Source organism: Leuciscus leuciscus (genome assembly GCF_965113295.1).
Source record: "Leuciscus leuciscus genome assembly, chromosome: 20".
NCBI classification, from domain to species: Eukaryota; Metazoa; Chordata; class Actinopteri; order Cypriniformes; family Leuciscidae; genus Leuciscus; species Leuciscus leuciscus.
This window is the reverse complement of record NC_138744.1, coordinates 4,730,548-4,742,757: the sequence shown is the minus strand read 5'-3', so window position 1 is coordinate 4,742,757 and position 12,210 is coordinate 4,730,548. Positions and strand designations below refer to the sequence as shown.

The following is a 12,210-nucleotide window of genomic DNA, read 5'->3' as shown; positions in this document are numbered from 1 at the left end:
TATAAATAATCCTGAACATAAATAAATGAACATTTTCTCTATATTTTTCACAAATCACACAATTAAAATACAATTAAACAGTTTATTTCAGTCATCAAAAATTGTTCTTCATACAAAAATGGACATTCACAGTCATCTCTTGACACAGGTGCATTCAGTAAAACTTCAGAATTATACTGTAACCCTTGTTTTAAACATAAAAATGTATTTAAAAATAAATTCATGCAAAACATTCAACATTCAAAAGAGCACTCTGAAATAGTGAACTTTAAAGGGTTAGTTCACCCAAAAATGTCTGTCAGTAATTACTCACCCTCATGTTGTTCAACCCCGTAAGACCTTCGTTCATCTTCGGAACACAAATTAAGATATTTTTGATTAAATCTGAGAGCTGGCTCACTCCTCCATAGGCTTCTAAGGGATTGGAACTTGCTGGCCCAGAAAATGTATTAAAGACATCGTTAATATAGTCCAAGTGACTCCAGTGGCTCAATCTTAAGTTTATAAAGCGACGAGAATACTTTTTGTGCGCAAAAAAAACCCAGTGAGTTCACGTAGTAAAACAGCGCAGCGCTTCTGTGTTGTATGTCACACGTAGGCTCACTATTGGCCGACGCTGGTCATGTGCGTGACGCGTGTGGCGTATAACACAGATGCGCTGCGCTGTTTTACTTCGTTAAAAAAACTCGAGGCCCAGAGAGAAGGAAATGAATAGTGGAATAAAGTCGTTATTTTTGTTTGTTTTTTTCGCACAAAAAGTATTCTCGTCGCTTGATAAACTTAAGATTGAGCCACTGTAGTCACTTGGACTATATTAACGATGTCTTTAATGCATTTTCTGGGCCAGCAAGTTATAGTGTCTTAGAAGCCTATGGAGGAGTGAGACAGCTCTCAGATTTAATAAAAAATATCTTAATTTGTGTTCCGAAGATGAACGAAGGTCTTACGGGGTTGGAACAACATGAGGGTGAGTAATTACTGACAGAATTTTCATTTTTGGGTGAACTAACCCTTTAAAGAATACCATTACAACTTTAATGTATTAAAACATCAACAGCTGAATGTTTAAACAATTCTATCATACCATAGCATTTACTACAACTTCATCTTTAAAGGGATAGTTCACCCAAAAATGAAAATTCTGTCATCATTTACTCTCCCTCAAGTTGTTCCAAACCTGTATGACTTTCTTTCTTCTGCTGAACACAAAAGAAGATATTTTGAAGAAAGTCGGTAACCAAACAACTGATGGACCTCATTGACTTCCATAGTAGGAAAAAAAAAAATACTATGGATGTCAATGGGGACCAGCAACTGTTTAATTACCAGCCTTCCTTAAAATATCTTCTTTTGTGTTTAGCAGAAGAAAGGAAATCATATAGGTTTGGAAAAACTTGAGGGAGAGTAAATGATGACCGAATTTTCCTTTTTGGGTGAACTATCCCTTTAATCTTTGAACTTTTGGGGAGAGTTTAAGAAGGATGGATACATCGATTGGATCTCGATGTTTGAAGTTCTCCATCAGCACCATGGACGACCAGTATTTTAATGATGTGCTGAGTGATGTCACTGTAGCTGTCCTCCTGCATACAGTTTAGAAGAAAAAATATAATTATTTTGAGAAACAAAAATAGAAAGTGACTTCATTATCACAACAGAATGAACACATGTATACTAAAAAAAGACCATATGGTTTCGATTATGTTAACTGTTTGATGCGTACGATTAAACCGGTGTGATTATATAGTGCATTTCAGGCATTTAAGTTACATACACCTAAGTTACCTACCACACACATTGTGTAAGTAACTATAAAGTTTTCTTTTTTTCTTTTTTCTACCACTTCACCGGCCTCTTACTTTCACGTATTTTGGGAGAAGTGGATGAATTTACGTGTTGTAAATCCAACAGATCCTATTCTCTAAATTCCAGTGCATACTAACATGGCGATGCCCAAACGCAGCCCTGCTTATTTTGAGACCTCATTTATGCACGATTTAGTGCGATTGAAATAGACGTTCCTGGGTAATATTCAGTAAGAAAATTAAAACTTTTCCATAGTCAACAGTATAACGTTACTTCAGCAGGAAAGCAGTTAACGTTAATTTTAAGGCCTAATGTTAGCAAGCTAACTAAGCAGTTACAACGGTATCCAATCAGTTTAAAAATTTTACACGAAAAACAGTGCTTTCCGAATCTATAAAACTATTGAAAACTTTTCCGATTAAATATAAGTTAACTAATGTAGGAAGTGAAACGTAAGGGTTATAACGTTAATGTACAATGGATAACCCAGACGCGTTAACTTACAACTTACAGTAATAATGAGGTCATGTTATAAGATGAGCATTAATGTTTATTGAGTCAAGTAAGTTAAACAAGAATCATCAATCAAAATCCACACAGACCCATGTTTTATTAAATGTAAAACAGAAAGACAAACTTACCTCAAACACGACAAAAAGCAGCCACGCAGCAGCTCACCAATCCGTCATAGTGGCAGTTACAGACTGTCTTGTCCAAACACGCATGTGCGGATTCAAACGCGCTATACTTTTCGATTAAAATTTACTTAAAATTACTATGTTTATGTGAAGTGACTATAAAATGTTTAAATATTACAAGCAAATATATAATAAGATTTACTCTTTCCAACCAGTTAATTTATTACATGAATTAAATGTGTAGATATTTAAAATTTTACTTAGAAAATTCGAGTTCTCATTGAATTTTAATTTTATAAAGTAAAAAATTATGAAGGTTAATCGCGCTTTAGGAGGCCTCGCAAATTTTGACAAAGGTATCATGAAGTGACCGTGGACCAGGATTTAAAGGGATTTCAGAGAATAAAATAATAAAAGAGCTAGAATTTATTGTAATGCATTTGAACTATTTGCAAATAATACTTTTTATTTTAAAATATGCACACATTCACTCAGATCATATGGCTAATACGAAAATGCCTCTGTTAAAGTTACTTGTCTTGTCACATTCAAACGAATTAAATGAATCAGAATCACATAATTTATATATAAATGCTTATTAATTTCAAAATCAAAATGGCAATATTTGACAAAAATGTAGATCACTGGATTGCTGTCGGCCGTTTAACATTTCTGTCGTAAAACAGGTGATATTTATTAGCTAACCTATACCTTATCTTGAACTCTTGCACCATTAAAGCCTTGCGCTGGAGTTCGCTCTGGTAAATTTGTCGAAGTGGACCAGCCTAAAAATGTAAAAAAAAAAAAAAAAAATGTATCATCCTATCAACACACAGAGCGAGAGTGCAACAGAGCAACATCAAGAATATCAAATAGGCCTATTGGTGACGTTTGTAAAAAAGAAAAAGAAAGAAAGAATAGCCTATACAGTGTGTCATAACGACAAAATCGTATATTCTTATTGCTGATCCTGTTTTGATTTACAGAAAATGGAGGCAGTGGCTCAGTGGGTAGCACTGTCCCCTCACAGCAAGACGGTCTCCGGTTTGAGTCCTGGTTTATCCAGGAGGCTTCTCTTTGTGGAGTTTGCATGTTCTTCCTGTGTCTGCGCTGGTTTTCTCCAGGTGATCTGGGTTCCTAAATTGATGCTAAATTGTCTGTGCCTGTGGCCCAAAATGCTGGGATAGGCTCCAGCATTTGGATAATGGATGGAGCAAATGTTGAAGTTTGATTTCTCATTTTCATTTAGTTTAACTTGATGTAGCCTACTAAAACTAAATAATAACAGCTAAATAGGCCTAGACATATTTAAAAACAAACTAATAAAATGACAAAAAATATTGCTGAACTGAAAATATAAAAATAAAAACGAATAAAAAAGTATAAAAACTACAATAGTTATCTCAATGATCCTATCGAATAACACCGCGATTAATGCCTTGTCACCCATATGTGTACATTTAAATAATGGTTGTGTGAGTATTTGCAGTGCGTTTCTCTATATGTTTGCATTATGAGCATTTGCAGCACATGTTGTCAAACTGATGAATTTTTTTTTTTTTTTTCATGTCGCATTTTTATTACTCTTGAAAACTTGTGCTTTTTCTGGATAATTTAGAGTGAACTGCGGCGCTAATAGAGTCACACGAACATGCATGTCACGCAGGAGCGCACAGAAGACCAATGGCCAAAGTCAGGATTTTCTTAAAATAATAATACAGTACATTCAGGTTTTTTTTTGTTGTTTTTTTTTTTACCAAACCCTATCGTATAGGCTTACCCCCAGAACACGTGGAATACAGTATATAACATGTCACATGGGACCATTCTGTGATACCAGAGCCCGTCTACGGAGAGCCTGCCCAGCCCACTCCCTATTAAGTTCTATTGTACCGAATTTTGGTTGTAGTTCCACCAGAGTTCCACTGGGGGCGATCGCCCATAAATGTGCAAAATTAATGGGAGTCTATGGGGCTAGACGGCTAAATTTGTCTCTTTCACCCGATTGCCGTTGAGAAATCTCAGATTTGATTGTAGGTTTTGCAAGTTCAACATGGGTTATAGGTCGAAAGTTGAATGAACGAGTACTTATGTCCTTTCGATTTCTTACAGGTTGAGTTGTTGTTGCCCATAACACGCTAGCATTCTGCTAATAAACCCTGATTGGCCAGTGAAGGACTGATTACGACCAGAGATACCGCTTGACGGCATCGTGGCATCCGAAGCAGGACCAGAAAAAAAAACTCTTCTAGCACCTGTAAATATTTACCTGTGTCAGTTGTGTTGTTGATGCCCCAAGCGGGAAGGAAGTCGACCGGAAGTTGAAGCCGGCCGCGTGCCACCATCTTGTAGCAGAACTTCACCTGCTGTTAGCATCCCATTGACTCCCATTCATTTTGGCGTCACTTTGACAGCGAATAACTTTACATCTGAGGCGTTTGAAGACTCCATTTGTCCATTATTTATTTCTAAAGAAACACGACAATGTATAAAATGCTCCATTACCTTGTAGCTTACGTTATGGCCCCGTAAAAACCGTTTTTGTAAAAGTAGGCTAACGATTGCGTCATAACCACGCGACTCTCTGTCGCACAGTAGAGAGATTACCGTATTGACGGGAGGAGAAGCTCGCGGGCAATCGGGGGGACGTGGAGGCAAAATGACAAAATAATTAATCAGAATACCTAGCAAAAGTTTCTCCTGCTCCTAGCTCATGGACAGCTCCTACTCACACTCTCCGTCTCTGCAAGATTCGGAAGGGAATGATTCAGATTTCTCATGCCACAGCCACTAGAAGACAGACGGGTTGCCCACGTCACATCTACGTCGTCAAGCTCAGTTTGAGTCTGCGCGTCAGGAACGGAAGTCCTAAAAAATCGCTGAAAATGGGCTTCACTTGCCTCAATTGAGTTCCAATGAGATGACTGTCCATTTCTTATACTGTCTATGTTGATGCCTCGAGAGAAAAGAAAGTGCAGAGCGCGAAAGCACCAAAGTGACTGAAGGATTGCCGTAAAGCAGTAGGCTTGTTTGAGATTAGCAAAATCTGCGCAGAATCGATCACCGGTGATCAGCGCGAGATGCATGCCGGTTAGAAATGTGTCCGAGTGCGGTCCGCCTTGCTCTGATGTCATGCTGACGTATGTCAAAAATCTCTCGCGAGCGCAAGGCGCACGTGTCGGATTCTGCAGTCGAGCGCAGTTGCTCTCCACCGACTGCGCTGATCAAAAGCACGATGGGAAACGACTTGCTGACGACACAGCTTAATGCTCATTGGTTTAAACAACCGTGATGTATTGTTCTCTTTTAAAATGTTTGATTTTAAAACTCTGATATCATGTTTTATGTGTATACGTTATGTGTGAATATTCCCAAACTACCTAACAGTGCAATCACTATGGTTTATGCAATGTAATTTTTATTAAAAACAAAAACAAAAAAACACATGTCTGTATTAAAGAAAAAAAGACTGATAAACATGTATTTGGAATGGAATTAAATAAGTAGGCTACTTTGGGTGTCTTGTTCATTATATTTATTTTCATATAAAAGCAACAGAACTTAAATTCCATCCAATTTATTAGCAACACTGGGCACGAGCGTGAATCCGTTGAATCCCGCGATATCCGTCTTTGATCTCACAGGTGTCAGATCCACTGCGAGAAGAGAGAACTGTCCGGCTTGCCTGCGCTTTTTTTACTCCTCCTCTCACTGCAGCCGCCTACTCTCGCATACATTTCAGGCGAGGCGAGGCGCATCTCAAACAAGCCTAGTATCTCTGGTCGTACGATGTGTATGACGTCATTGACACTTTAAAATACTTTTTAAAGCAAATAAGTGACTCTAAAAAATCTAACACCCAGCAATGTGTAATTTCTTTGCATCTCCTTTAGAATACAACATTCAAATTACTAGACAAAAAATTATATCCTGAGAAAAGTGGATTTTGATGGATATAGCGCCATATACCTCCATTCATTCTGCACTCGTCCTGTGAGCGCCCTCATGTGGAATCAGACTGGAACTGCAACCAGTTCAGAAGCCGGAAGTTTACTGAGAGTGAAACTTCTCGCCTTATTAGACATTCTCTGGTGATACTATTGCTTCTTTTTTTTTTTTTTAAGCTTGATGCTGGTCGCTCGCTAGCACGAGCGGGAAGGTGCACACAACAAAAATGACGTCATCACGGTGTGGGTGGTCGTCCTCATTGAGTGCGCGAGACCCCTTTTAGCGTGCTGGTGTGCACGACATTTTTTTGTTTGCACGTGGGTGTAAACCCTCCAGTTCTACTCCTAGAGCAGGATTTGAACTGCCGTTTCATGGGTGTTGGGCGCGCTAACTCTAAAGACTGCATCCTCTAGCATCAGTCGCCGCAGTGCGCCTCCTGTGGCCAGAGGAGTGAGGTTTACTCGCACAGCTCTACTAGCGGGCCTCCGTTACACTTACCCTAAACCCTATTTTTTACAGTCTATGCCTAAAGCGCACTCCCATCCGGGTCATGAGACCAAATGTAACCCCTCCGATTCTTGTCACCCTGCTCCGAGTGGGATTTGAACCCGTGTTTCTGGCATGGGAGTCCAAACATTAGAAAATGTAAGTATGAAAAACAGACAACTGTCTTTGTGCTTTCAGATACTTTTTAAAAGTTTGATCAAATAAAACATCAGACTCATAATGTTAAATATACATTTCTTATTGATTGCCAAAGTTTAAAGTTTTATAAGATAGGAAGAAAAGTAAATGTTTTAATTGATGATACATTTACAGTCAAAGCTTTTATTGTTTTAAAAATACAATAATGAACTTTAAAAAGCATGTGTTTTAATTATGTAAATAATAACAAGGCAGATGAGTTGCATGAAATATATGAATCATTCCTCTCTGGCCCAATAGATGGAGCTCCTTACACATTTGGAGTATTACAGCTCTCATACCAATAACTTGAGCAACACTAACATTTAAAAGCACACCACCAAATGCCTGTGTATTTAAAAAAATGTGTTCATGTTCCCTCACCATCTATAGCTTTCTGGAGTCCTACCATGATATTTCTTACACTTATGGTCTTTAATATAATCTATAGCTATAGCTGTTAATTGCGATGACATGTAGAATGATATTGATGACACCGATCAACCAGAACAGGAGGCCAACAGCAACAGCGACATGGTTAAGGATGCGAGCCATTCTGGAGTTTTTGCTTGCTATTGGTTGGTGTCCAAACACGTTAGCATCCCGAGTCTGTTAAAGTAAATTACAATAATATTACAAATATTGGCATAAAATCACAGGTCAGAATATAAACACAATACGAAAACAAAAAATGCAACTCTAAAATAAGAAGAAAATGAGAAATAACATGTATTGTTCTACATTTAATTTATATTAGCTTAAAAAAAAAAAAAGAGTTTTTAAACATCAGTGATTGGTGTGCATTAGGCTATATTTGCAGTTTTGCACTAGTTTTTGCTATTTTTATATCTATTTTTAAAAGTTACAACTAGATTAACTGGCTTGGCATTTTCTATTCTTACATGTTGCTTTAAGGAAACCAAGTTGAAAATGTTGTATGGAATCAAAGCATCGCAAGAGTGATTCGAGAGCAGCCGGAGGACTGAGCCAGCGCAGCTTCTCTTATTTATAAATATAAATATATCAAAAAAAAAAATAATTTTATTGAATGCAAAATGTGAATACAACAAAATGGCGCAAAACAATCAATATACAGAGAAAAAACTGGCATTGAAGGCTCAATACAGCGGAAGAACCATATTGAATCACAAAAAAACACAATACATAAAATTAAATAATAATAACCTGCAACAGATTATATAATACAAGCGAATTATGCAGCTGTATTGCATTTAACTGGTGACATCTGAGACGTATTTTAATTCGTATAATAACCAGGATGTTTAAAGAATCTAAATTATGTATAAAGTATTTTTATACTTTTTTATTTATTATTATTTTTAATTATTATGCTTGCAAACAATACAGAGATGACAAACATGGTATACAATATTGTAACAGAATTACAAAAAAGTCAATACAAAATATAACTATGTACAATGTCATCTGAACATATAAAATAGCAGTGCATAACTAAGACAAATAAAAATAAAGAGACATAGGTGTTAGCAAAAATGTTGCAAAATAAAAAAAGATTTTATACATCACTAAGTGTACACAAATTAAAGTCATTATTTGAAATTGTTTTAATTGCTTTATTTACTGAAGATGAAATAGTGTTAAGGTACATTTTAAATTCTTTCAAACAAAAAAAAATTGGTTTGTTATTGGTGAATTTACATTTATGGATATAAAATTTGCCAATAAATAAAATTAATAACAAAGCAGGCTTTTTTAAATTGGGGTCAGAATCAAAGTATCCAAAAATAATGTCTTTAAAGGTTACTGATATATATTGCTGGATATTATCTTTAATAAATATTTAAAACATTTTCCATAGTTGTTCAGTATAGAAACATGACCAAAATAAATGATAAACAGTTTCTGTGTGAACTTGGCAAAATGAGCATCTTGTGTCAATATTACTTTTATATTTAATACTTAACAGGGTAAAATGTATTTCTTATTTTAAAGGACACTTCTTTTACTTTATTAGTTAGAAAATATTTCTGTTGTAAGGACCAAATCTTTTTCCAATTTAAATTTTTAAATAAATTACTCCAGTAAGAGATTGCAGGAGAAACAGAAATTATATTTTCAAGAAAAAAGGGATCTAACTTTATTATTTCTATCTTTTTTTCCTGAAAAACATATTTTACCTATTGGAGTTTCAGTTGGCTCAGGATTAAAGTAGGAGAGTGAAAGCAGTTTTTTAAGAGAGTACAGATTCCTGTTGGAATTGCTCCCATAACTATGGCAAACTCTTTGGGGGTAACTGGCATATTGTATTCAGAAAGAAATTCAGTGTAAGTCATTAAAAAACCTTGGTTGTTAAATAGCTGACATACTAAAAGTAAGCCGTTATTAAACCATTTATCAAAAAATAAAGATCTATTTTTGTATAAAATATTTTGATTATTACAAATAAAGAATTTATGTGGGTGAAATTGTGTTTGTGAAATTGTGAAATTGAAGCCCATGCCAAAAGTACCTGTTGGTGGAAATTTGAAAGTATGATGGGAATTTTAGATATGTTGTAATTGCACATTAATAAAAAATCTTATACCTACCCCCAATATTTGAAAAAGCTTGTTGTGGGAAGATATTCCAGATGGAGTCTTGATTTTTCTAATACCGATGGGCCAATTTATTTTAAAAGTATAATTTAAAGAACTAAAATCAATCAAATTCAAGCCACCTTTGTTATAATTGTTTAGAATAACCGATTTCTTCATATAGTGGTTTTTATTTTTCCAGACAAAATCTGTCAGATCTCGATCAATCAATTTACATGTGGACTTATTAACATAAAGAGATTGGGCCACATAAGAGAGACGTGAAAGTCCCTCGGCCTTAGTGAGCAAAACTTCCTTTAATAGACAGATCCCTTTGAAGCCAGGAATTGTTTTAGCAATAATCTGATTCAAATTTGTTGCACATCCATTTTTATCTTTAGTTATTTCTATGCCAAGATATTTTACAGTACTTTTTAACAGCTATGCCACATATTGAAGAAACATTACAATTTTGAATGGGCAATAATTCACATTTATCATTATTCAGACTTAGACCAGAAGCGCTTGAAGGATATTTGAGAGGAGATTTGAATAGCAAATTCTTTTTGATTTAAATTAAACCTTTATCCATGACGTTAAATAGGCAGGCTGTAAACAATAAAGACTTTCTGAAGATTTAAGTAATTCTTTACATATTTAAACTCTGAAATATGAACCTTGGTTAATATTCTACAACTGTGACCTCATTATTTTGACTGTCTCTATTGTCTGTTTCAGTTCCACGTTGATTCCTTTATACTGACATGAATCATGACCCTGAAGTCTTGTTTAGCCCTTAATATAAAGTGATTTTAACTGTGCTCTATAAACAATTTCTAAACAATATTTATGCCCTATATTATTTAAAAAATAAAGGTTAAATTATTTTTTTATTTTGAAGAGTAGGCCTATCATTTGTAAATGTGCTAAGCGAGGTGAGACAGGTGTATGAACCAATACTTACTGTGATGGAGTAAACAAGAGCAGCCGATCCCAGAGGTAAGAAGCAGCACAGCAGGGTAAAGATGGAATAGGGCAGGTAATCTGGCTCTGGATTGGTCAGTGGAGTGAAGGACACATTAACTGGAGGCTGCACAGAGACCACAGTCTGCCCTGGATATGGCCCTTGTATGTACTGGATAGATGCTGCCGGAGCTCCATAATGCTGCACAGGTTGACCTGAAGATGCTACCGGAGCTCCATAATGCTGCACAGGTTGACCTGAAGATGCTACCGGAGCTCCATAATGCTGCACAGGTTGACCTGAAGATGCTACCGGAGCTCCATAATGCTGCACAGGTTGACCTGAAGATGCTACCGGAGCTCCATAATGCTGCACAGGTTGACCTGAAGATGCTGCCGGAGCTCCATAATGCTGCACAGGTTGACCTGAAGATGCTGCCGGAGCTCCATAATGCTGCGCAGGTTGACCTGAAGTGCTGGGATAACTCTCAGAGGGAGGGAATCCAATGGAGTATTGTGGAGGGTCCTGCTGAACTGGAAGTAAAGGCTGCCCTACTTCCACTGGAGACTTTTTGGGCTCCATGTTTGTCTTGGATTGTGTTTTTTTCCTGCAATAAGAAAGATCTGTACGTCTGTCTCTGGTGTGTAGTCAGGTGAAGACTGATATGTTGCGTGCATCTCACTTATTTGTTTTGGTACCACAAAACCAGTCACAAGGGTAATGTGTTTGGTCAAAATTGACTGGTTTTGTGGTCCAGGGTCACTGTGTTCTGAAAACATGCTGTTACATTTGTTTTCAATTTCTGAGTAAATTTTTTTTTTTTTTTTTTTTTTTTTTTATTATTGGACTACAACAGTAAAAAAATAACTAATATAATACATTTTAATGTATAAAAAATGTGTTGCTGTTGAGGGGGTCTCCAGTGCCACCTCTCTAGAACTGAAAGCAATTTACAGGAAGCCAAAAAACTTGACCAAAGACCACAGGTATACATTGGCCTACTTTATCAGTGAAGCATGTTATGTTACAAGAATGTGCAACATAACTGCCTTGTATTGTTTAAGCAACTTGTATTGTTTAAAATGCTTACATATTTGTCTGTCCAGCTGAAGTTTTAACAGGCCTGTTTAGTAGTCAACTGCATCTCTTTTTTTAGTTATGGAATTATTTAAGTGAACTCAATGTGATAGAGCAATTTACTTTTTAAGCGCTGTATGTCAAGCATATACACCATTTTCACTAGAATCATTTGAGTAGTGAATCATTCAGAATTTCTGTGATCAATGTTTTTTGATGCAAGTTTAAGCTAATAATAATACATTTTATTTAACGTAAAGCATATAAGAATATAAGGCTACATGAGGGGTCTTCATTCCAGATTTCTCTATTCCCCATTTCTCTATCTTCTCACCTAATCATGCTAGCTGTAAATGGTTTCTCTGGGTTTCTCCTTCCTTACCCCATCATCTCTATGTTTCCTCTCTCACGCCCTCATGCCTTTATGTTTCTCTGAGGTGGTACAGTAAGATTGAGCTTATATACACTGCAGAGAGACTTACAGCTTCCTTGTAAGGTAGCAAAAACACCTAATGCTTTGACATGGTACAATCCACTT

General features: G+C 36.2%; 1 protein-coding gene across 2 annotated transcripts in view; it reads right to left on the bottom strand.

Moving 5' to 3' along the window:
- LOC309484477 (uncharacterized protein) overlaps nt 1-11,258 on the bottom strand; it is a 51,192-nt gene extending 39,934 nt beyond the window's left edge. The window contains exons 1-2 of one of the 2 annotated variants that reach the window (XR_014200861.1): nt 11,063-11,077; nt 10,596-10,810 (exon numbers count right to left, since the gene is read on the bottom strand). Coding sequence is in view for 1 of the 2 variants with exons in the window: in XM_082150842.1 (XP_082006968.1) it covers nt 10,596-11,177 (582 nt within the window). In the remaining variant the exon portion in view is untranslated. Of the gene's footprint in view, nt 1-10,595 lie in introns of both variants that reach the window. The other variant, XM_082150842.1, reaches the window with a different exon arrangement.
- Nucleotides 11,259-12,210: the final 952 nt, after the last annotated feature.